The sequence below is a fragment of the Bemisia tabaci genome, chromosome 7 (assembly GCF_918797505.1).
Source record: "Bemisia tabaci chromosome 7, PGI_BMITA_v3".
NCBI lineage: Eukaryota > Metazoa > Arthropoda > Insecta > Hemiptera > Aleyrodidae > Bemisia > Bemisia tabaci.
Genome location: NC_092799.1, coordinates 47,486,952 through 47,513,675, shown reverse-complemented (window position 1 = coordinate 47,513,675; position 26,724 = coordinate 47,486,952). Strand labels below are relative to the sequence as shown.

General features: G+C 35.7%; 1 protein-coding gene across 1 annotated transcript in view; it reads right to left on the bottom strand.

The window, feature by feature from the left end:
* Cep290 (Centrosomal protein 290kDa) overlaps positions 1-26,724 on the bottom strand; it is a 31,455-nt gene that overhangs the window by 3,296 nt on the left and 1,435 nt on the right. The window contains exons 3-26 of the mRNA XM_019057492.2: positions 25,086-25,201; positions 23,356-24,030; positions 22,155-22,518; positions 21,130-21,650; positions 19,884-20,305; positions 18,978-19,140; positions 18,109-18,249; positions 16,981-17,118; positions 15,818-15,917; positions 15,327-15,508; positions 14,370-14,535; positions 13,255-13,435; positions 12,517-12,733; positions 12,113-12,274; positions 11,264-11,368; positions 10,347-10,571; positions 9,656-9,831; positions 7,837-8,040; positions 7,045-7,153; positions 6,294-6,436; positions 5,750-5,870; positions 5,198-5,396; positions 3,853-4,031; positions 3,307-3,452 (exon numbers count right to left, since the gene is read on the bottom strand). Coding sequence (XP_018913037.2) covers positions 3,307-3,452; positions 3,853-4,031; positions 5,198-5,396; positions 5,750-5,870; positions 6,294-6,436; positions 7,045-7,153; positions 7,837-8,040; positions 9,656-9,831; positions 10,347-10,571; positions 11,264-11,368; positions 12,113-12,274; positions 12,517-12,733; positions 13,255-13,435; positions 14,370-14,535; positions 15,327-15,508; positions 15,818-15,917; positions 16,981-17,118; positions 18,109-18,249; positions 18,978-19,140; positions 19,884-20,305; positions 21,130-21,650; positions 22,155-22,518; positions 23,356-24,030; positions 25,086-25,201 — 5,155 coding nt within the window. The remainder of the gene's footprint in view (positions 1-3,306; positions 3,453-3,852; positions 4,032-5,197; positions 5,397-5,749; positions 5,871-6,293; positions 6,437-7,044; positions 7,154-7,836; positions 8,041-9,655; positions 9,832-10,346; positions 10,572-11,263; positions 11,369-12,112; positions 12,275-12,516; positions 12,734-13,254; positions 13,436-14,369; positions 14,536-15,326; positions 15,509-15,817; positions 15,918-16,980; positions 17,119-18,108; positions 18,250-18,977; positions 19,141-19,883; positions 20,306-21,129; positions 21,651-22,154; positions 22,519-23,355; positions 24,031-25,085; positions 25,202-26,724) is intronic.

Below are 26,724 nucleotides of genomic sequence, written 5' to 3'. Positions count from 1 at the left end.
GGATAAAAGCATGAAACTTTCAGGAAGTCTTCTACACCGATGAAGAAACGAATTTAGCCTGGGTGCCCAGTTCTATGGGGTCCCAGGGGGCAGGGGGGCGGGGGGACCCTAAAATCATAAAATTCAGGTTTTTCTGTGAGAATTTTTGTACACAAGGGCATAAAACTGATTGAGTTTGCGGAATTGACCAGTTCAAGGCCACCTCAATACATACTGGAACGATTTCACCCACTAATCGCCCAATTTTGACCAAAAGGGTGCTTGGAGGGGAGGGGGGACCTGAGATTTAAAGCCCTGATTTTCTTGTGAACTTCGAATGCGTAGTTAAGGTTTATAACAACTAAATCCATTAAGCATTATAATTTTATACTGCCGAACTATTTCAAAATTGATACAAAAAATTCGTCATGGCCGTGGGGGGGGGGGGGGGGGGGGAAGCGAAGCGCAAGCGCACACCGTGCGAAGGTGGCGCAGCGTGCAATAAGGCTCTCCTAATATAACGTCTATGTTGTGCCGCATTTTATATACCGCATTTTCGATCGTTGCACGTATCTTACGCTCGGTGAAATGGGGGGGGGGGGGGGACTCATTTTCAACCGCTATTATAAAAATATTTAAAAAAAAAAAAAAAAAAAAAAAAAAAAATGGAAACGAAAAATCATAACATCCACCGATTCCAAGAGATTATAATTGAGTATGTCCCATCTCTTTTTGGATTAGAAATCCTTTTCGGTGCCATCAGGATAATTTGCAGTTTCCTCCTCATTATCATCATTACCAACCAATGTTAGTTTCCCATGTACTACTACTGTGTTAGAGCAGATTCCTCTTGTTCTTCTTTTACACTTCCTCTCAACAATATCCTGCTTGGTAAAGGCATCGCAAACGTGCTGTAGCAAAGCTGCGTGCATGGGTGGCAGTTCATCAAAATCCGACGTTTTCTCGTAGAAACTTCTTTACAGCACTTTATTCGCGAAGGTTTCAGATATGAAGTTTTACCATATACATAGCCACAACGAACTGTTCGATGTCACTACACTAGAGCCTCAACAGCGTCTGCGAGCTTGTTTGACAGGACTTAAAAATTTTTAAGACCTCGGAGAAATTATATAAAGTTTTTCAGATCGACTTTTTACCATATTCATCGAGTGCAGACGTTGTATCAGATCCGATAAAAACATGAAGTAGCGAATGAGGTGCGGCTCTTGCAGCACCAATTTTACTCAAAACTTGATGGATCGAAAATCATTCAAATTCCGTACCAGTACCAAAAGCTATTTACAATCTGTCGAAGTTGAGCTCACCAAAAGCGGCGAGTGATATCACCATAACATCTGTGTTCACAGTGGCAGAGATGGTCAATGCAGTTGGTTTTCTTGGCTGATCCTCTTTTCTGAACCTGGGATTCTCTCTGGAACCGACAACTACTCCAATATTATTGACCCTGCAGTTACATTATTCATGAGCCTATCATAAGCCTATATGACGGCAAATTCTCTCTCACCATAATAAGCAATGAATTTTCCATTAAAAAAATCGGTGTAAATTAAGGTATCCAGTACTTTGAGATTTACCATATCTCACAAATGAATTGGTAGCCATCTGACATACGTGCAACGATTAAAAGTGGAAAACCAAGAAGAAATTTTCGTCAAAGATTTTACGTAAAGTTCAAAGTTGGAGCTTCGCAGTGATATCAGATATTCAAGGTGGCACTATTCCAGCTAAATTGCAAGACTCCGATGTAAATACTGAGGGCTTGATTCTCTGCCTCATTTGTTGCATTCTTCAAGCGGAAGAAGCTCCGTTCTCATTGTTTTTCTTAAAATCTACAACAAAATTTGGACATGCTTGTTTTTTAACATCAAATGAAGCTCTCAGGGTCAATTGATGTGCATTTTGTGCATGGCTTGTCCTTTTTGTATGATGGACATAACTTGAAAACTGCGCACGTCCTAAGGATGCCGCATTTTGGCTTCGATGAGAGTCTCAATACAGACACTGTCATTTGAAAGTTCTTCAAGAAATTCAGAATGGCCTTTTCAATGTGAATCCAACCTATCATTAGGTACAACATACTTGAGTTGCGGCTACCGAAAGTGTAACACTAGATGTGAGGGGGCACTGTTAAAATGCACGAGGCTCTACAATATTGCGAAGCTTGTGGGAACGGCTACAAGAAGTGCACGAAAAACATGAGAAACTATAACACTGGTAATGATGATAATGAGGAGGAAACTGCAAATTATCCTGATGGCACCGAAAAGGATTTCTAATCCAAAAAGAGATGGGACATACTCAATTATAATCTCTTGGAATCGGTGGATGTTATGATTTTTCGTTTCCATTTTTTTTTTTTTTTTTTTTTTTTTTTTTTTTTTTTTTTAAATATTTTTATAATAGCGGTTGAAAATGAGTCCCCCCCCCCCCCCATTTCACCGAGCGTAAGATACGTGCAACGATCGAAAATGCGGTATATAAAATGCGGCACAACATAGACGTTATATTAGGAGAGCCTTATTGCACGCTGCGCCACCTTCGCACGGTGTGCGCTTGCGCTTCGCTTCCCCCCCCCCCCCCCCCCCACGGCCATGACGAATTTTTTGTATCAATTTTGAAATAGTTCGGCAGTATAAAATTATAATGCTTAATGGATTTAGTTGTTATAAACCTTAACTACGCATTCGAAGTTCACAAGAAAATCAGGGCTTTAAATCTCAGGTCCCCCCTCCCCTCCAAGCACCCTTTTGGTCAAAATTGGGCGATTAGTGGGTGAAATCGTTCCAGTATGTATTGAGGTGGCCTTGAACTGGTCAATTCCGCAAACTCAATCAGTTTTATGCCCTTGTGTACAAAAATTCTCACAGAAAAACCTGAATTTTATGATTTTAGGGTCCCCCCGCCCCCCTGCCCCCCTGGGACCCCATAGAACTGGGCACCCAGGCTAAATTCGTTTCTTCATCGGTGTAGAAGACTTCCTGAAAGTTTCATGCTTTTATCCGGAAATGCACGATTGTTATGCCAATCCGCCCCAATAACGCATAAGGCAAGGCAGGGTTATTAATTGAGCATTTTGCCTCTCCTGCAAATGGCACCCCTCAATGTAAAGGACTAAGGTTGCAATATAAAACCGATCAACAGGGTTGAGGGGAGGGGGGTTCATTTTAAAACATGAAATTCTTTAAAGGTTAAAGAGCTACGGTTGACAACAGGGCTCCCTGCTCTGTTAAACGCTTATCAATACAACGTTACCTGAGCAAATGTTCCTTGAAAGATGATAAACTAGGCATTACAAACTTTCCTTACCTTATATCTTGATCAGCTTTCAGATCCTCAAGTTGAATAGAGAGCTCTAGATTTTTTTCTTCCAGACTGTGGTTCAATTTTTGCATGGTAGATAGTTTTTCAAACAGCTTTTCCATTTCTTCTACTGTGGACTTGGATTTACTACACTGCAGAGAGTAAGGAAAAACTGATAAGTTTTTTAGAGAAATGGGAGAAACCGTACCAGGCTAAGAAGAAAAATTTCAATAAGTTTCTAGCAATGATTGCTGCAATCTTATCTAGAAAAATATTGATTCGCAAAGGGTAAAAATAAAAAGAGGATGATATAGGAAACACCACCCTTCAGATTAGTTCATAATTCACAACAATTCTTAGGTCTGATGTTTGAAGAATTGCAGTTCTTGAAGATTCCTCTTCTAAATTGAGTGAATCAATCTGAGAGAGCCTAAAAATAACCTCATATTATCCATGGTCTTCAATTTAAAAAGTATGTTAGTCCCATGCAGAATATATTGATGTAGGTATGGGTGCTAACTAGAGAGAGGCGGAAAATAAAAAGACGCTTACTTTTGAGTATGTTTCTAGTGATTTGATTTTCCGATCTTGAGCCTCTATAACGCTAACCAAGGATGTACTTCCAGTTGTGAGGTTGAATGTTTTCCGCAAGAGACTGAGTTCCTCTTCAAGGCGCTTATTTTCTCTTTGCAGCTCTTCAATGAGACTTTGAGTTACAGATGACTTATGCACTATAAAAAAACCCAAAAAAGGAGGAAAAGAAGAGGAAGCAATTATTAAAAGGTTTCTGGACATGAGAACTTGTATTTTAAAACATCTTAGAGGGGCAATACGAAAAATCAAAATGCTTTTTGTTTCCGCTGCAAAAGAGAATTAAACTTTTTTCTTTTTATTCTGAACACCACAGGAATAATTTAGATTCCTTGCATATTTTTAACCACAATATAGGCAAGAGGTTATTCATAAATTGAGTCAGACTTCGGAGAGTACAGAGGCAAAGATTTAGAGTTGCAAGATGTCACGCATCAAATGAAATTTTGTGAGAATTTTGGTGAAAATAAAGGCAAACAATTCTCACTTATCAGTTAAAAAGAAGGGGGTCTAGCAAAGGGAGGCATAATTTTTAGGGGAGGTACAGACCTGCAGCCCGATAGTTTCCACATCGATAATGGCATCAATAAAATAGTGAAATAAAGTTCATCGATCAAAAATCCAAAGTTGTAGTGATTGTTTTGTATCTTTTATTGGTAACATCAACTGTGCAATGTTACCATTCATCATAAGTTTTCAGCACTCGGACAATGGTGGTTTTAGGAGCTAATGATCAAAAACTCATTTACATTGATAACTAACATATCGACGGTGAAAGTCTGCAATCACATAACTCGGTTTGCGACGTCGCAGACTTCTTGTCATACTTTATTTTTTTGAACGGAAAACTACTCAACGGTAATTCTTTAAAACTGCCGTGATTTTTCTTCTATAAGCGAGGAAAATTCTGCAAAAACTTCAAGGAATCATGTCCATTTGTTCTCCTTTAAAAAAATAACATAGTTGCGGAGATTTTCAGACACCGCAAACGAGTTATGTGATTGCCGACTTGCACCGTCGATATGATGCCAGGCATATGATAGTTATTGATATAATTTGAGGCTATTTTTTGGTCAAAACTGTTTTTTTTTAATCTATTGGAGTGGTCAATGAGAAAATGAACGGCCTCAAGTATGACATGGCAGGAGGGGTCTACAATTCTTCTCAATTCTAACTTTCAGGAATATGCAATAAATGAGCTGCCCTAGACTCCTTTTGTCATTTCTTACAGTAATTCCATGGTTTTTAAATCTTCATGCAAACTCAATAATGCCCCTGAGAGAGAAATATTTACAGAGAAATGAACCTTTTGATTGGTTGTTTTTTAACTTGATTTCCAGCATCATTTTGTCCTTTTCTATTTTCCCCAGAAGCTCTTTGAGTTTTTCCACAGTTGATCTTGATGCTTCGAGCTGAGTAAGAGAATCTTTCAACTGTGCTTTAAGTTTATCATTTGTTGCTTGCCATTTCTTACTTGCTTGCCACTTTTCGACCTCTTTTGCACACTACGACAAACAACAAAAGTATAACTTAATTAATTACCAGAGCAAAAATCTGAAAGACATTTTCTGTAATTTATTATTCTTGACAAAGTTCATTAATATAAATTAGAGATAATAAAATAAATTAAAAAATATAAATTTCAAGATTTGGTTGGTGTAAAAATATCATAAATAACTTATGTCCAGTTTTTAGAAGAAGATCTTTTTATTCTTCAAGATGAAAAAATGTTCAGATAATCGAAGCTCTAATCATCAGAAAAATATTGAGACTTTCTCGGACTTGGATGGCTAGTGAGACAACAGAAGTTGGACGTAAGTGTGAAAAATAATAACAGACTTAATCAACATTCACCTACTCTTTCTTTCCTAAGTTTATTTTCTTCGTTTTCCTCTTTGACATATCTTTCAAGCTGTTCTTCCAAAATCTTGACCTTTTTCTTGAGCTGTTCTTCTCGGACTGAACTTACAGTGTGCGCTCTAAAATAAAATAGTACGGAATTAGCTAAATCAGTTTCGAGACATCATGACTAGATGACTATCTATGAAAAAAAAAAAAATAAATTTAGATCCCGACGTCTTTATAACTTTGTAGTAAAGAGTGATTTAAAATAATTTTGAAATACTACACATAGTCATAAAAAATATATATATACCAACATATATCATGAGAATAATTGTCGCACCCAATAATGTGTCGATTTTTATACACTATGAACAAGAAATACAGGGCCAAGGCTAAAGAAAAACACATGGATTGAAATCGTGATATCTCGGGGCTAAATAGCTCCCATCTTCAGACTAGAAAAATATGAAACAACAATGCGAGCACGATGAACCAATCACAAATGTGCACAATATCATAAGAATAATTATCGTAGCCTGATTTTTATATACACTTACTTGACGTTGAACTGGTGCTTCAATCGAGATAGTTCAGTTTTACTTGCAGTAAGTTGTTGCTCTGTAGAATTGATCTGCTCTTTAGCATCATAAACTTGTTGCTTTAAATTTTTCTCATTTTCCTCTTTTTCAATCAAACGCCGCTGAAAGTAAGAGAAGGTATAGGGATTATAATGGACTTTCTTGCAACTGATCAAGATAAAACGATGTAATTGAAATAACTTCAAGCTAAGGAGAACCAAATCTATAAAACTCAAATACATATAAGTTTTCAACAATGATGTTAAAGTTATACATCAGTTTCCTACAAAATAAATTTTTAAATTTTAATTCTGTCCAGTATTTTCAGGAGTCGAAAAAGAATGTTCCTATTGAGGTATAATGCGCCTTCAATAAAAAAGCAGGTGCAGTCTCAGGTGACATTCATCCTTCTCAGTCTTGGTCCGAAATAATGTTTAAGAAGAGAAAAGGTTCAAGAAGAAAAAATCGATCTGTCATCTCCCACATATAGGAATGATTGCGCTGGTTCCATATTTCTTGCTACCTAACATCTTATTTTTTTATAGAAAAACCGTCACATGAATTTGTTTAATCTTCTGTTATTTTCCCTTACTGTTCAGGCAAAAATTCTAAAGTTTTTAGATTAATTTATAAGATAGTTCTCCTGTGAAAAAATAAAATATTTTTAGAAACACTGAGACAGCAGAGTCTGTACGTGTTATTTTGTGCGGTCAATGAAATTCATCAGTACCTTCAAAGTATTCACTTCCTTCTTCAACTTAGCTATTTCTTCATCTTTATCCTCTAAAAGCTTAGAACTTGCTACTGTTTCTTCTTTGGGCATTCTTGAAGATCCAGGCCTAACAGAGAAAAGAAAATAATTTGAGGAACTACCTGAGAAAAACAAGGTAACCATTAATTCTATAATATCTCCTTCATCTGGAATCTTAAACAAAACATCTCGAAAGTATTTCCTCTCTTGTTTCTTGTACTCCAAAATTCTAATGCACAAGCCAAAATTGCCTAGAAAATAGGTAGAATTTTTAATTTTTCACCCTTTCTTCCCAATTTTTTCCTCGGTAATTTTCTATAATACAATGATCATTTTGGCAGAACTCTGGCCATCATCAGGTAACTATAGAAAAATCTAGCGAGGTACACAAATGCGGTCATTTTTCTTCAAATACAAAACTAAAATTGAAAACCTTTTGTACTACACACAAAAGCTAGCGAAAAATTAAAGCGCCTAGCCTTACGACATCCTGCGACACCTTCATTTCAGAAATGGCATCAGTTTTCAAGTTTATTATACAAGTTTTACAATTTTCACCTAGTTTTCAAACAGAATGACCCAAGTTCAGGTGTCTCTTGGGTACGTATTACATTTGCCTATTTCGGCCGATCAGGACTAGCAATTTTCAAAACTCTGAGTGATCCAGAAAGGTCAAATAATGAATCTTCTTTTATAAGCTAGGGTTTTATATATTTGAGTCAATTTTGGTAAGTTTTCCTATTTCAAACATTACGTAAGCTGAGTACTGACTTAGAGTCAAACTGCTCATTCATTTGTACAGCATCAGTAGCGGCGTTACTCCATTGGTTGGCCAACTGCTGAGCGACCGATAGCTGGCTTGATAAATTCTGCACCTGGGTGTTGACGTTAGCAAGTTCATCTTCCAGTTCATGCACTTTAGTGATGTAGCCATGCACCGGAGGGTTCTCTCCTCCTTCATCGGACTTGTGACCTCTGAAAGAAATTAAAAAGAAACTTTCAGACCTTCATTCAAGATAGATCAGTTACGTCATTCAAGCTGAGCCTCCTGGTTCCAGAATAAGTCAACGCATCATGAAAGCTACAACTTAAGTGCAATTTGAGTTAGAACTTGGTTGGAGACAAAACTTACTACAATGTTAGACTCTTTGTGTCAAAAACTTTTGACTGAGTGTAATTGAAATCGGTTTAAAAAAACTAGAATCACACTAGATATAAAAATTAGAAAGTTGAATTGTGGAGCGCTGTGAAAAAAAATGTGTATGACCATGTGGAGATATCTGTTGAACATAGCAGATGGGAGAATCTTTGATTGAACTAACACTGAACTCTAATCTATTAGAAACCAGACGAAATTGCAAAGAAATATTTTGATTAGTTATCCTTGAAAAGTTAAAATGTAAACAGAGATTTTTAAATGCTGAACTTGAGTTAAGCATTTTTCGCATTTGGCCATCAATATTCCTCACACGCAGAATTTTCCAGCATCAATGCACTCAAGGCCTGAGTTGAGGGTTCCAGGAAAAATTTTGATGCGGTAGAAAGTCAATAGTCTATGTAGTAATCAAACCAAAACATCAGTTAGAGACAGAGTGTGAAAACATAACTGTCCTCCGGAAAAGGAACCTTCAAATAAAGAAACTCAAAATTGAGATTTTGAAGCAGCTGCCTACATGAATACTTCAGGACCATTTTTTTACAAACAGTGTCCAATAATATCTAAAAAAATGTTTTTCGTTATCCCCCTCAGGGTGAAAAAATGGATTCGATCAACAATACTGCTGTACTAAGGAAAAATGCCATATGAACAGTTAGGAGTTGCCAAATTTCCCTTGATAAAATGTTTATTTTTCTGGAAAATTACGAACATTATTCCTTACAATGGACCACTAGATAAGGTGCGAATTTAAGCATTCTGATACATGAGTCCTGGTCAGAATTTCACATAGAGCACGATTCGCGCAACGAAAATTACTGAAACCAACTCCTGACGTTTTTATTTCACATTGGTTACGAGGAATTTGAACTGCCCGCTCACAAGAAACTCAAAGCTCTACGTGAGTCAAATGACGTACGACAACGGTTTCAGCAATCTTCTCAATCGAACAATATTCATTTCCCACCATGTGTTGTTCAAACTAAAAGCAATTTGCTATAGCTGAGCCAAAGCGTCAAGATTGAGGTTGTTAGATTTTCATATCGTAGAGACTAACATGATAAACGTTTAGCGCGCGATGTGAATCACGTAGAGCCTTGAGTTTTCATGAGCAAGTGGTTTGAATTCACGCATCATGAATAATTAAATATCTTCGTAAGGAGTTAATTTCGGTAATTTTCGTTGTAGGCATCTTTTTTTACGTGAAATTTTGATCAAGAAACATGTATCAGAATGCTGCAATTCGTACCTTGTCTAGTGGTCCATTTGCGGATGTTTTAGATAAAATTGTGAACAAAAGTGTCTGAAAAATTGGAGGAAAAATATCCAGAATTTTCCCAGTAAATTCGTCTTTAGTCAAAGGAAATTTGGCAACGCCTGAAGGTTCATACGGCGTTTTTCCTTAGCACGGCAGGATAAACTTGATGACAATACCTGTTACTAGAGTGAACTTGCACAGAATTAAGTTTCTCTTGAAGATTCTGCATCTCTTTTTGAAGAAGAGCCTCCGCAGACGAGCGTTCTTCACGACTTTCATTCAATAAAGTCTGATAACGTCTCATGGTTTCCTCTTTTTGGTTCACAATATTCTGGAGACTGTCGATCGTTGCCTGAGGGCAGAGTTAAATGCTTAAAGTGATCAATTCTTTGGAAAATGATTGCTGGATATATCACAGCGGAGGAAACGTAGAAACATACTGATAATCTAACAACACCATGACCAAAAATTTAAATAAAGGCACCAATCGTATTTTTGTCGATAAAAAAGCTGCCATGTGTAGAGGAATCGAAGGATACAATTATGACCCACCATATGCATGCAGATATGGAAAGGTCCTCACTTTACAAAAATAGTATAGTATTTGATGAAATTTTATCAAATTCTTCTTGATTGCAAACCCTCAGTTGTTTCACGATTCTTGCCTTATGATTTAAGACTCTTAATCTGTCATCCGTTGCAGGAATGTGAAGTGATTAAAAACAATTAAGATAAAAGATTTTTAAAATTCAAATTGAATCATGCGAATTCTAAAGAAAATTTTCCAGAAAAACTTGGTTACTGTGATAGACCTTTGATAAATGCAGATTGACCATTTTATGAAGTCCTCTCCATGCACAGACTTACTTTCAAAGCTAAAGTCTCAACAGAGTTGACCTCAGTTTTGGCTAAACTTTCAGTCAAGTCCAGAATTTCCGTTTCTAATTTGCGGATAGTGCTTTCTTTCGACGCAAGAAGGCCATCTTTCTCGGCGGTCTGTTTCTGTAGAGAGGATAATCTTTTTTCCAAGCTCCGAACTTCAGATTCAAGATGCTTTATTTTTTGAGCCTGTTTCTGTAAGGTTCCGTTTGCCTGGAAAAAAGCACATAATTAAACAAGTAAAAAAAAAGTTAACAGTTGTCTCTTTAGCGAGTAAAAATTTAGCTCATGGTCCTTGATTACATGGTACTTGTGTTACATAAATCTTGAAGCTTGATGCAATGCAAATGTGGACTCTGCATATTCTTTTGATAGTGGTGTGTCAGTTAAAATAAACAAAAACTTTGATTAATGGCTTTTTCCATTGTTCAACATTATTTGTCGTTACTATTCCAACGTCTGAGTTGTTCTTTGTCAATAGGTAAGAAGAAAATCGGGTGAAATTGTTCAAATATTGATGGTCCTGGTGATTTTATCACAATTAAATGGAGACTTCATCTATAAAAAAATCAGGTAAAATTGCTCATATGGTCCTTACAATAATTGTATCATGCTTAAATCCAGATGGCATCGGTAAGGAAAATCTGGATGAAACGGCTTGACAGTGATTTTTTCGTGAAAATTACATTTACAGCACATCATTTATTATCACCTTTCTTGGAATGCACTTAATTATTGCAATATGATGATGCAACTCCTTGAACCTTCGTTTTTGGTGAGGAGGCTTCCTCAAATAAGGAAAAAGGAACAATTTTATGTTGAAGCAGAAAAACACTTTGTGTTTTAATGATAAATTGCTTTGTATTTCAACTTAACAATGGTTTTCACGATAAATATACACCAACCTGATTCAACTTCGCCCTTAAATTTTTGTTGATGTCTTTTGTGTTGATGTCAGTCTTCTGTTCTTTTACTGGCTTTGGCTCTGATTCTGAGTCTGATATTTCCACCTAAAAAAACAGAAACTTTTTCAAATCTTTGACCCTTGCATAAAAGTTTCTGAAGAGAGACATTCAAGCACGTTTTTACCCAGTAAAAATCTAATGTATGAACTCTCCAGCCACCTGCTGAATAAATCAAGGATTGCTGGAGGAGAAGGAAGTAGACGAGTCCAGCAGAGGGAAAAGTCTTCGTGAGATGGTGATTAAGCGGAGTGATACCCCTAGGGGAGACAACTCTTTACTGGCCCATTCTGTCGACAAAACCTTCGCAGAGAGGATGTGTCGCTGTTGGAGGTAGCAAACAATGGTTTACATTTCATTTTCATAGTTTCACATGGTTTCACAACAATGGTTCACATTTTCAACTGAGGGGCAAACCAATGGTGAAACTGCAGAAATGCGTCTATCGGTTCTACGGCATTGCAAATTTTCTGTCACACTTTATTCCCTACATGGAAAACTGCACGCGTCATTTCTTGAGAACTTCCTTGACTTTTCTTCTCTATGTGAGAAATATTCTGTGAAAATTTCAAGTCATATGGTTGGATTGTCTCTTTTTATTAAAAAATAACGTAGAGGCGGAGATTTTAAAACACTGCAACCAGGATACGTCAGTTTCAGCATCAAAATTGCTTCGACAAGTGGAAGATGCAAGTGTTAAAATTATTTGCTGATATGCTCTAACACCCTCAGTGCAGTTTAGGTAAGTGTAGTTTTCTTGCTGCTTCAATAAGCAAACATTATAAAACTTACCAAAGAAGATGTCCACTTCCGAAGCTTGTTTTCCCATTCTTTGTCTAAAGTAACCAACTCCTCTTCAAGGCGATTAGAGAGTTCTTCCTGTTTTTGTAATCTACTTTCTGCTAATTCTAGTCGCTTTTCCAACTTCTCAGCTGTTAGCTGTAAACTAATACTCTGGAAAAAGAACAAACATGAAAAAACCATTACAGGTTTTGAGTCACTTAAAATTCTGAAAATATTATTGGCTTGATGATGCATAAAAAAAAGACATCAATCTCACTGAGTACATGACACTGATTCAAATGGACCAAAGCATTTTTCAAATACAAACAATCACACTTAATTTAATTTCGAATGAGGAAAAAAACTATTCAGTGTTCAAATCACTGAGAACAAAGATATCATGCTGTAGATACCTGTAATTTTAGCTTGTTTGACTTCAGCATGGGTTGGTTTTCTAGAAGCTCAATGGTTTTTTGATCATTGACTGACAGGGCCTGTTTAAGTTGTTCCCAAGCAAAAGCTTTCTCTTCCGAGAGCCTCCTCAACTTTTCAACCCAACACTCCCTGGTTGGCCGCGGAATTCCATCTACCCAGTGTTCCAACAAGCCAGCCACGATTTCTTGAAACAATCTGAAATGAGACAGCCACTTTACAAAAAGAAAATTATGGATTGATTCAGACTTTGAGAGAACAGATATCAACATTTTTGAAAGAATAACTTCAATCAAATTAGCCAGGTACCTTCAAAATTTAAGTTTCTTGGGGACAGATCATGAGTAATTAAAAAAAGAATTATTAAAAAAGAAAGAGAAATTAAATAAATAAAAAGTTAAGCTAAGAAAAAAAAACTGCAATTAAATTTTGTGATTTTCAGTTCTTTATTTTCCAATTTTCTGCTACCTTTCATCAGTTTACTGGCTTAAAGTTTCTTGCCTAATTTTCCCATTCAACCCCCCCCCCCCTTCTGTTTCTCTCGGTTATGATCTGAAATCATTTTTCAACTAGCACGTGGTTTTCTCTTGACAAACAAAATACCATTCATTATTTAGAAACGTGTCCAGTTTCTTGCATGACTTCTGTTGAATAAAATTTGACGTACAGTGGATTCTGTCGACAATGGCGTGAAAGTGAGATTAGGCCAATTTGCTTACCTCTGCTTCCGCAAAAAATTGTCCTTGCAATTGACATTTACAGTTGCACTTTCACTGAGCTTGATTTTTAGTTGGTGGTTAGTTGATTCCAGCCCTTGAATTTTCAGTTTTAACTCCTCGATTTCAGCTTCATCTTTAAGACTTTTCTCTCGAACAAATTCTACCTCTTGCATCAATTGTCCTAAAAAAAAAAGGGATAAGTTAAATCACACAGCAAAATCAATTTTGCCGTTTTTTTTCATTTCGTTTTTTATGGAAAACCATCGATGAGAACCATCCATTGATCAAAACCATTAAAAAGCTTCCCTCCTCATAATATGCCGATTTGTTGTTCAGTTGGTCCTTTTTTCCCATCATTGATAAATTGCAGGATGGGTATACATGAAAAGTGAATGTATAATATACGCTTTACATTGACAAAAAAAGCAGGTCTCCACAACCCACGATGGTACTTGACAGCTTTCTACGCTGTATTATCTGAAAAAAATTTAAAAGAAAAGGCTTACGACTCTTAAAAAAAGAAACACTGGATCTAATTGAATCTAATGCAAACATCATAAGTCCATTTTTTTCTAATTTTGAGAAACCTGCTAAAAACTTGATAAGCTTATACATTCAAGAGTCACAGATAATGTTTGAGAGATACTTGTTAAAGGAATGCACCTCTTCTTTTTATTGAAATGAGATTGGCCATATTTTGAAGACAACTTAGTTCTAAAAAGGAGGAGTATCGTTTTGGGCCTTTTCCGGCCCCACCTGGATTTTGCTGAATGTTTCATACTTTCAAAGTACTAGTCCTAGGTAGACTTTATGCCAAATATTTTACCGAACGGTGCCCATGCAAAGGTGCAACAACGCCTCAAACCCAGAATCTTGGCATCGAAAAATAGTTATTTTCGTCGACTTTTTCGACTGTTATCACTCTTCCTGCTCGTTCCTGGTCGCTCCTGCTCCCTCTGCTGACACTATGAAGCTAGTGAGGGACTTAACAATGTGCAGGCAAGTAAATTTTATCACATTTATGCTGAGTTTTTGTGCCTCAAAGTAGGACTTTGCAAACCTAAAAAGCCAGAACTAAGAATTATTGTTTAGTATAGGGGTCTACATTTCAGTACCTAGAAGCAACTTGTCATCACTAGCTGACTGAAGCTCCAGAACCTGTCTCTTCAGTGAATCAAATTTGAGCTGCATGATACTATGCTCAACAACAAATTTTGAGGTTGATGTGCGAATTAAATCGCATTCAGCAGTCAGGCGCTGGTGTTCTGAGTCCATGAAAACCTGCAACATTAAAAAAAAAAATAAAATAAAGAAAAAAGAAAAAAAGAACAGAAAAATAAATTCCTCCCGAAAAATTGATGACAACATTAAAAGAAGTTGCAAAAGACTATTAAATACAGGTTCAGTTGGCAAGGTATGAATTAAATTATCATGCAACAAACTTTTTTATAACTACACATTGAGAACAGTTATCGTTGCGCCCGAAAACTTAGAAAAAATCATTTCCTGGGTGAAATAAAATGAGAAGTTAGACGAGAAGTTAGTAACTAAATGAGTTAGAACGGACAAACTTTTTCATCCATCTTCCACTTGGTCAGTGCCAACTGTACATGTTAAGATTGTGACTTAAAACGGAATTAAATTTTCAACGTTGCTTGATTCTTGTACATTTTTTTCTGCTTTAAACGTTTATGAAACTCATTCAAGATTAAGTTGGAACTCATGCCTGTACGTTGATCCATTCATGGGCTCATAAAATACATTACTGTTTTTACTGTAACTTTTCGCATTGTAGATGATATACACATTTTAAAGCAGAAATATGAAACATGTACAAGTGTATACGTGTACAATTAGCAAAAATTTTGAAATTTGTCGAAAAGTTTTAAGAAACTTTTGCCTACTCATGGACTTTGAAAAAAATTCTATTGGAAAAGTTAAAAAGAGTTACTCCCATTTTATTTTGGAATTAAGTATTCTCAATTCTTGATCAATGTAATTCTCAGACATTCATTTTGAAAAAAGTTTACGTGATAATGAAAGAAAACATACATGAGTTATACTAAACTTACCAGACGTTTCTCCAAGTCTAAACACTTCTTTTGGAGTTGATTGTAAGAATCAGAATCAATAAAAGAGAACAATTTATCTCGAAGGATTGCTTCTGATAATTCAAGCTTACGGCAACTTTCTTCCACTTCTGTCAGACTACTTTGAAGGTTTTGACATCTTGTCTCTGTTTCCATGAGTTGATCTAGAAGGTAATAATAGTATAATAATTTCTTTATCCATTCATAAGGCAAAAAGTAAAAAAAAAGTTTTCCCCTCACATAAACGCTGCTTGAAAGAGAGAGAGAGGAAAAAAAAACTGAGAAAATACTTAAATTAAATGAAAGCACAATAATAATGTGAATCTTTCATTTCTTGTTTGAATCATTGCATTGCTTGTGACAGTACCAAGTGAGATCATGAAACTTCAAAAAATATTTTACAGCAAAAGTCAGAAGAAAATCAGTGGGAAAACATACAATTATTATTTTTATTGTAAAAAGAAGAAACAAACCTTTCAATGACTGATTAACTTTGGCAAGGTACTCAGCTCTCTGTGATTCAACTAGTAACTTTGCATTGCTTGCAGACAACTGTTCGTTGAGTAATGAAACCTACAAACAAAAAGAGAATAATTCATGATATAGGAAACTGGAGCGACAATTACATACTGCATAATCAAGGCTTCCTGACGATATGTTTCTATCTCTCGCTAATAACAAAACTGGTTAAGTACAGCAAAAAATGAATTTAAGAAATCATCAATCACCGTAATTTTTATTCAATCTGTTATGGAGTGTTCTTCATAAAAGCAAAAAATGCATAAGTTTTAGTGTTAATTGCAAGCAGTATTAGCATTCTCCACTTTCCTTAAAAAAAAGTACCCGCATAAATTTCACGAGGAATAAGTGATTAATTTGTAACATAAAGACATGAAGTATACTTTTGGGTAAAAAATTAGTGTTAGAATTGAAAGATGCCTTCATAACCCTAAAAAATAATGATGCTAAAAGAAAATAAGGTATCATCAAATTAACTAAGTTTATCAGAATCGCACCAAAATACATTGAGTTTGAGCAAAGAAAAAGAGATTCGATGATTTGTTCCTCCGTGAGACTAAAAATTAAGGACAAAGTTTACTGAATATTTTCACTTCCAAAATATTTTTTGGCTTGGAATTCTTGACAGCAGAAAATTTGCAACAGGTTGCGCATAAGGTACGCTAAATCAGGAATGTCACACTGAGCATTTTGCTAGAGGAATTGCTGAACCAGTTGCTTGACTCTTTGGTCATCAATAATCACTAAGCAAATCGGAGCAAAGGACTACCGAAATTAACTTTTACATCATAGGGAGGATAGCATTGCGAGGCCTCTAAAGTATATTATTTCTGTTCTTTACCCATTGATCTCCTCAGAAAATTCCCAATAACCGCTTTTCGCAGTTTCTGATTTCCTCTAATTTCAAGTTATTCACTTGGAAAACAAACCCTCCGTTATTTCCCATAAGGGCTAAATATTCTGTCACCAGCCAACCGATCGTGAAAATTGGCTGGGATTGTCAGCAAAACAGGGACAAAATCTTCCCTACTACTAAAAAAGGAGGGTGCTATGTAGCCTGCTTTTCAAATTTCTTATTTCCAAAGTAAAATGGAGAAAGAACTGAAGGACTGGAGACCTGATCAGAAGGTGCTTTATCCTGGTTGGAGAAAGTTTTTTCAAGGGTCTTCAACATTCCATTTATTTTGCTATCTGTTTCAGCGATCAATCTCTGATTTTCGATTTCAAACTTCGATAGAGCATCACCAGCACTGATCTGAAGGTAAAAAAATTCACACATGTAAACAAATGTGGCACAAGTATCATGCTATCATGGATGTTTTCTAGGTAATGCATAATTTATTGTACCAAAAAATGTTATTATAGATAATTTTTTTTTTTTTTTCAGATTTAATTTAAATCCGAAAACTAGGGAGATTTTTGGCCCTGTTGGGTTTCCAAAAGAAGTCCACATAATTGGTTTGTTTTTTTTCTTCTTTTCTTTCACGATAGAGGGCTTTCAGCTCCAGATAAGCTTGCTGTATGTAGTATTTTCTCCAAGTCAAATGATCTTTCTTTGTTTAATCGAGATTTTGAAAATTGTGACATTGGCTGTTGGAGATAAAGCTTAAAAAAAAAAAAAAAAAAAAAAAACTCTTAAATTTCAAAGCGAAAACTCTGAAAAAAACTGTTTAAATATCTGAGTTATTGGCTTACATAAAAATACTCCTTTGCACTTCAACACGTTTTTATCACTTCATTTCAGTAAATTTTAGCAAAAATTTCACATAAAATGTTCATACTTAGCAGTTCATATGGTGGTTAGAATCAATATAAGTAATTTCTAGAATTAACTAAATTTTGATGACAATTTTGTTTTATTTTTTCAAAACTTCTTTTTAACGTAAATTTCATATCTACTCTACTTAAGAGAACAAAAAGCGTTTCCTAACTCATACATTATGACAGTTTTATACATTTCTTTGGTGTCGAAATTTGACAGTCAATGCTACAACGATGATAAATATTCAAGAGGTAGTGGGTCAAATATTCAAAAGGCTGCCGGCTAAATAAAAGGCAAATGCACTTCATTGTGGCAACAAGCCAGGAAAAAAGAAGAGGTAGTAATTTTAGAGAAAGAAATAAAGAGGCTGATAGATTTTGTGCCCTTTTTCATCCTGATGATTCATTTGTTCAAAGGCTGGAACTTAAAGGAAAATTGTAATACTCACTTCAAAACAGGCAATAATATGGATTTGAAACTTACAAAAGCAGGTTGCTTGTTCAATAGAGCTTTGTATTTGATCGACAGATCAAAATTTTGATGCTTCAAGTCATCATGCACTGACAAAGCTACTGAATTTTCAACAAGTTGCTCTAACCTTGCTACGTCCAGTAAAAGCTCATTCTAAAATATAAAATAAAAATTTTACGAATTATTCATAAAAAAAACAGGATGCTCAGGACTGCTCAGGTTGGATCCAAAAATTATGTGGTAATTTATGGGAGTGAGACTTCAAATAAATATAATGAATAGAACACTTTTTAGTGTCATTTCACTTTCAACTTAGTTGGATTCAATTTGATGAGAAATGGCCAATTCACTCTTTGCAGAGAATAAAGTGGTGGACATATATGAACTAAACAACTGCATTGCCTGTTTTCTTCTCAACATTTAATGTAAACAGCAATTCATTTGATGCGAAGTTCAGAAATTAAAACCATATCTGTTGTTAACAGCCAAAAAAAGATAACCAACAATTTTGGAAAAATCGAACTATTTTCATTCTTGACATGCTCAGTAAGGGATCTACATGTGTAAAAAAACGCATAGACAGTGGCACATAATTGCTTGGTTTTTAAGATTTGGTACATTCAAGAAGAGACTCTGAAATCAGGATCAAAAGAATGTGTCCAATTTTTTCTGTTGTAAAAAGAATACTTATTCATTTCAGATCCTTGTCAATCATTTACCTGAGAAAGATAATTAAAATACTTGATGGTTTTTTTCAAGAAACTCACTGCAAATAGACCATCTAATCATGCCCAAATCCATTCCATTTAAAGCGGTGCTTCAAGGTTTGAAAAGCTTTAAAGCACTGATGCTTAAAAGGGTTGGAGAATTATGTTTCTTACCTTTTCAGCTGCCATCAATTCAACATCTCTCCTTGAACTTTGTGTTAATTCATCAAGTTTTGCTTCAATTTTCACCTTCTCCACTGTTAAACGATTCTCATTGTCTTGGAGGGCTTTGCATTTACGTTCACTTCTTTGACATTCACCTGCTAAAGAGCTTGCCCTTGAAAATAAAATTAAATATAAAAAAATAAGTGAGAAAATGACATCTGCGAATCCCATACTGGGACATCAAAATTGTTACCAAACAGTTGAAAAATGGACAAGATTTTAAAAATTAACCAAAGGATTGTTTAATTTAATGTTTCATTTTCCAAATGTTTTGACTTATTAGGTGTCAATCATGTGGATTCGAAATTATGGTGTAAAGAGATAAGTGGGGAGAACTGTTAGTATCTTCACTTGCAAAGAAGGCAATAAATTCTAAATTTCCTTCTATACTGACGACTGAATTCTAAAATACAGAATCTGTAACTTAAAGCAATATGCTATTTTAAACATAAATGATATTTCGGCAGATGGGGCTATGAACAGTGATAGTTTGTGTTGGTAAGTCTTTTATCTTCTAATTGAGCAGGGCGGCTGTTCATAAAATAAGAAACGCTAAATTTCGGATTTTTCGACCCCCCTCTCTTGGATCCCTATCCATTGATACAGAAAAACAAAATGGCGTAACGCTCTCCTCAACTCCCTCTTCATGAACGGCACCTAAGCAGTCCACGGTTTTCCACCATTTTTTCATCCTTTTACATTTTTTAGCACTGTTCTGTACAGGGAAATGGAATATTATTTTTGGAAAAAAAAAGTGTAGGGCTATATTTTTCCTTTCTGCTGAAAATGGAAATATTACCTCCGTTGACTTGATTAGTATGGTTAAAATGACTTTCTACTGATTGAATAACAAACCTCAGAGTCATGTCAGCCAATTGTTGTTGCAGCGAATCAGGATTTTTACGCATGGACTCCCACGATGATTTCAGCTCATTAAGCTGAGCTTCTATCTCCATTTGAACACACTTCAGGTCTTCGATTTTCTTCAACAGAGTCTCTTTTGTATTTTCACTGTTGCGCTTCTCTTCTTCTAATTTTTGTTCCGTCATCTCTAGCTTTTTTTCTAACGCTTCGAGTTGGATTCTATCATCCTCATTCCTGTTGATGTTTGTAGATTCTCCAGTACTTACAGCAGGCAGCTCTTCCTGTTTAATCGTTGGCTGGCTCTGCTGTGTATCTTGAACTGAAGTATTCTCCAGTGATGACACATAGTTTTCTACCTGACCCATAAAGGCATTGCAGTGTTGCAACTTTTCCAGTAACTGAGTTTCTTTGACCTAAAAAGAGACAATTCATGATACTTGCTTCATCAAAATGTCCACGGTTATTTCAAATGATTTTGTGGTTGAATATTGCTTGTTAAAATTGACTGCACCACAAAATGGTGTGAGTTAAATTGTTTTATTTCTTTAAAGATACATATGTGCGAGGGAAAATGTGCTATCCAAAAATAAAAAAATACAAAAAAAGTAGTTTGTGTATGTACCTCAAAATCTCTAGGGTTAAAAAAATTCAGAGCATTAAAATTCTGATTTTAAAATTGGATTCTGATACTTTGATATTCTTTGTACTTTAGGGGAAGTCGAGATTTTAAAAAAAGCAGGGAAGTTCCCACAGAGAAATTAGAGAGGAATCTTATGAGAGGGATTTTTTTAAAGATCAGAGTGCATATTTGATTTTGGGAAAACTGGAATTTCTGTTGTAAACAGCAAAAATACTTTCCATAAAAGGTTAAATTGTTGGCAGCATAGGTACTTTTTGGTAAAATAACTGTACAATGTGCGCTCTGTCGATTTCTAGTGACTGGCGCGTCCCTACCTTATATTTTTTATCATTTTTATACTGCAGTCAAAAAACATCGGACTGAACTGGAACTAAAAAGAAGACAGTCTTTACTCGTTCTGTCAAGTTATAAGATCTTCAATAATGGAAAGTAAATAATTATCATTATGCAGTTTGATATTCATCTGTTTGGCATTGGCACCCAAGGCCATACCAAAAGAGAAAACATAGTCAGTTGCTAGTGACTTACGCCACTGCTGATGTTGACTTCCTACATTTACAGGATATGTAAAACAAATAATAATGATGATAAGCAAACCTTGGCTTGATAAAGCTGTTCTCGAAGACTACTATTAAACCCTTGCAAATTGTGTAGTTGCGCCTGAAGCCGCATCGCAGGGTGGTACCAGCCAGAGATATGTCTAGCATCCAATGCCTCAAGCAAGCGCTCCAGACATTGAGACTTGATCTGAACATGAACTCCATCTTGACCATGAATACTCTCTAAAACTTCATGAAGACCAACTCGTAGCGCCTCGTTTTCATTGATGATTTCAGTCAATTTTGTTTGGAGCGTTTCATCTATAAATTTTGATGCATCATCCTCAATCCGTGCAGTCGATGGTGCTTGACTAAGCGTTACTCTTTCCTCAATGTCTGATGAGGAAGGTGAAATGGAAATCGGTTTACAAGGTGCTTGATTTATCACTTTCAAATTCAGTTTTTTAGTGAGCTTTCTGTTATCAATTTTCAAAGAGTTTATGGTTGCTTGTGCATTTTCTAGTTCTTGCTCAAGTTGCTTTAGCTTTAATTTTTCTTCCTGTATACGATTTTTCACACCTGCAAACAGAAGACAGAAGATGAGTTTCAAATGAGTGACAGGCTACACTGTGACAGTGACACTGACTGGCTTGGTGCTCTAATGAATTAATTTGAGTATCATTGGTGACAAAACGATGAAAATGAAAATGAGTATGACTATGGACAAAATTTGAATGATACACAATTTGAGATGCAGATAGTTGCTCAAAAGTATCGACCACAAAGCATTTTGAAATAATCTGATATTAATGGTAAACACTATCATAAATTTTCAAACAGAGGATGACAAAGGTTCTTCAAGTAAATTCTCATCTTAATTATGAATGCTCTATGCGATTAGTGTATTGATGATTAAAATCGAAAAATGTGTAAATCTATTGCAATACTTGTAAATTTTTGATAATGTTTTATATTTTAAAAAGAAAACTGACTGACTGTGTCTCAGGTTTTGATTTAGTTCAGTAAAAAAATACTGAAATCTGCTAATTCTAGGAGGTAGATTGAGGATAGGATGTTGCGAACCTTCGATGGGAATTTCTTCATCTTTTGGTACACTAAACTTCTCTCGCAGAGCAATATTTTCATACTCAAGTCTCTCAGTTTCTTCTTGCAGGGAATTCCCAGCTTGGATCAGTCGATCAATGTGATGATCTCGAATAGACTTTTGCTTCTGGAGTTCTCGGATGAGCGACTCTGAGCTTGTCCCAGACTCTCTTTCTCGCAAAAGAATGATCAACTCTGAAACTTGCTCAGCTTTAGTGTGAGCTTCAAGCTCTGCATGCTCCGCACGTTTGGTTAGCACTTTGATCTCCTCTTCCGCAAACTGTAACTTTAACTTGAGATCATCGTAAAGGGATTTTGGGACTTCTGCAGCTCCTTCTTGAGGCTGGAATGATAAAATGTGGAAAAAAAAGTCATATACGCCAATGGACCACAAGACAAGGTGCTAAATTAGACATTCCAGACCAAAGGTGCAATGATGACTTTTGATCAGTACTCATTGACGAGTTTCATGCAATAAAAAAGGGGGAAATCGATCTGGGCACACAGCCTTACAAGGAGTTTGCGGAGTCCTATTAAGGTAAATAGAATAATTGCCAAGTTCAGGTAGAGATATTGATGTGAACATTTGATAAAAAAAACAATTTAAAAAGTGGGGAACAAGGCTAATTTTCACAAATAAAACCAAAACGTTTTGACTGAAAACTCAGCCTTCCTCAGTTGAAAAAAAGAGTAAAATGAAAAATGGTAAAAATCTAAAATAGTACCTGGCTGTACCTTTTAAAGCGAGATGTTGTTACGAAACTCAGCCGAAACGTTTTGGTTTTATTCGTGAAAATTAGCCTTGTTACCCGCTTTTTAAACTGTTTTTTTTTTTTTTATTGTATATCTTGTCACAGGCTGAGGAGCGACAATCATATCTGATAAGAAAATTCTGAGAGGCTTTCACCTTTTTTTCTGATAAGTACAGTAAACATCTGAGCATTAAAAATTGTGGAGAAAATTGACCTCTAAATAGGTACATACATGCAGATATTTTTGGAAAATTTTGATGAAAGTAAGACGTATGTTGTCCTGCTGGAATTTTTCAAAAAAACTTCCAGGTAATTTTCCACACCCATCAACACCCCTCGCTTATATTTTCGTGTTTATGAGAGAAATCAAAATGACCACTAACCTTGTAAACAAAAGTTTACCACAAAAAAAGAAAAAAACCAATTACTTTGCATTTGAGCAGGAGATCAGCACTTTCCTCCAGGTCATAAGTCGCTTGTTTCAACTGTTTTTGAAGTTCCTCAACTTGTTCTTCACGCTTACGTAATACTTGTGCAAAACCTGTGATCTGAGAGTTATCAGAACCGTACGCCAACAACTGATTTTTGAGCGCTTTTAATTCGGCATCTTTTTCATTGAGAAGATTTTGCCATTGTTTGACTCGGACATCAAGTGCAGAAATGAGTCCATCGAGCTGACTGTCTCGGATTTTCTTCTCCGACACAAGCTCAGAAACCTGATTTTTCAAACCAGAGACTTCTTGGTTCTTAGTGTTCAGCTTTTCTTTGGTCTCTTCAAGAGCCAATTTCAAACTGAGCGACTGATTTGTGAGTTCTGAGACTGATTTAGTGGCTACAGTGAGTTCATCTCGGACAACAGTGAGATTCTCTTTTAGAGTACTATTTTCATTTTCGATAATCTGGATATCTTCTAAAAGTTCTGTGATTTGCCTATTTTTTTGGCGGATAGTATCAGTGAGATCTTGCTCCTTTCCTGTGGGGGTGAGGGGAGTACTTAGCCTTGATTTAGTGTCACTGTAGTCATTGATTTCCCTGTGAAGGGATGACAGTTCTCGAAGAAGTTCATTTTTCTCTTTCTCAAGTGTGGTGACTTGTTCTGCAAACTGGAAAAAAAAAACACAAAATGATGTAACAGCTTACAAGTATTGACTCATAATAGGATAGGAGAATGATTTTTGTAACTTTTAAGCTAAAAACTATCAAAAATTGTTTTAATGACTAGCATTGATGCTTCACTAGCAAGAAACTCTGTTGACAAGGATTCAGTACAGGCAGAGCTGATCAAACCATTCATTCTAAGTATAAAAACAATGCTGATATTTTGTAAAACAAACAAAAACCAATAATATTAATCAATAGCTAAAACAAACTTTCGTTAAAATTCCTGAAACCTTCAAGTGACAAGAGAGAACCTTGCAAGATGAAATGCATGCAGAACTTATGAACAGCATGTGAGTTAGGTAGGTAGTTAGTTATTTTATTCAAAGACATTCAGCATCCTAGGCTATTAACGTCTTTACAAATAATTTGGAAGATGGGTGTATATACAAAAATTTAGATTTTTAAATTGAGGGAGGCAAAAAGTTTGACCATACTCTGCAAAGGACCCAATACATATGAACATGCAATTGTGCCTGATGTGGAAAGTTCCGCTATTATGCTAAATTTGCCCAGTCTGTCAATAAGTGACCATCGATGATCATTGCAAGATGGCGAGATAGGGGGAGAAAAAAATTAATTGGATAAACCATAATGATTATCAGTCGAGCCATTCTATCAAACTCGCATAAATCATTTCCGCTTCTGCTCGTATCTTTCTTCTCTTCATTCTCATTGAGTGTTCTAGTTGAGGTCACCAACAGCAGTGAAGTAAGAGGCCTCCGCATAACACTAAGGAAAATAAAAGGCTGGATAGCAACTGATCAAATTCCAGTTCAATTGTTTGAACCCTCGCCCACCTCTGCAGCATCAGTGATTGATACAAGGGATTTGTTCCTGGCCGTTGCAACCTTCCTCAAGGACTCCCCCCCCCCCCCCCAGATATTTTGGGTCAGATTAGTAGTTTAATAGAAATAGTTAGCCCATTTTCTGGGTCATTGCAATGTTCTGGCCTCCAACTAATAGAAAAGGCAAAAAATCATATATTACATATTCTCACCTTTTCAGTCTCTTTCTTCTCATTCAAAAAGTCCTTCTCTTTTTCTCGGAGCTCAAGCAAAAGTTGTTCATTCTGGACTTCTAATTTAGCCACTTCTTGCTGTAGAATCAGCGCACCTGACAAAAAGAAGAGACATTTTTATTCATTTAACCATGACGAAAACATTTAATTTGGAAAGACTGGTTCATTACAACAAACTTAATGGAGACCATCTTTAGAAATAATGTATTTAATTCAATGAATCTTTATCATCTTGAAATATTTTCATTCTATTGAAGAATTCACCTCTGACTATTATATGGCAGTATACAGGGTGATCCAAAAATCTGACACCACCGGCACTCGGCATCACCTTTGTAACTTTTGAAAAAATTGAGATGGAGATTAGTGATGTCGATATTTATCGAATTTGGAATATCGATAATATCTTATCGATATTTCAACGTTGATATATCGTTAGTATTGATACATTCATCTCTAGAGACATCAAATGGATTTTTCTTCCTTTCTTCTGCTTAGTTGTGTATTTTATATCAGCAGTTTTGAGGGTAAGGAAGGAAACTTCGAAGGATAGAACTTCCATCCCACAGGGATTTGTTTACTATTTTTGTAGCAGTCATTCTCATGAAGTAATAGTGAAGATAATCGGTAATTCTCCTGGAAAAAATACAAAATTAGTAAAAATTTGCAATGTCGCTTATGAAGATGAGTGATTCCCACGTTAGGCCATCGATATTTTGGAAATTCTGCTCAATTTAGGGACCAATTTGCGGCAGGGCAAAGTGTTACCAAGTAAAGTATCCATTTTTAGGTTCGATATTTGTGAATATCGATATTTCAGGGCTCGATATACATTGGGATCGATTTATTTTTGGAAAAAAATCGATAAATTGGATATCCATAGCAACCATAAATATCAGCAACACTAATGGAGATATGAAACTTTTTGAGTGCTTTCAGGTCAAAGATAACAATTTTTGAGACTTCTCAAAATTAAAACTGGATCACCCTGAAAAAAGGCAAGAGCCCTAGGGGCAATCACCCTCAGGATGATGATCACCCTGTATGCATTTCATACAATTTAAAGCAGGACAATTTTAGGCAATTGTAAAAACAGGGCAGTAGGCACCCAAGTAGCAGTGATGGTGATAAATGGCGACTTTATTGGTTGTTAATCGCAATTATATCAGTGGCAATTCATCGCAATATTATTTAATAAAAATTAGCGATAAATTGCTATACATCGCAATCTTTGGTTTGATGAAATCGGAATCAATATTTGTTGATAAAATTGAGATCAAATCACCAAGCGATTTTTATCTCAAATACATAGTAATGAATTGCCAGGCGATAAAATCGCAATTTTAATGCAATAAGATCAAGGAAAATCGCCCAGATGTTGATGGTCCTGGCGATTTCATCGCGATATATTGCGAATTTTTCTGCTCCTTGAGTATTCGCACTTTGTCCTCTAGTGTGGTCTTTCTTTTTAGTTTTCCATTTTAGTGAAGTGTGCATACCTACATAAAAAAAGGGTCTAAAAGGACTCTATTATTTTGTAGAATGAAATCGTAAAGATATAATGGAGGGTATGGATTCGATCGACATGAATCGATCAAAAATGAAAACATGAATCGAT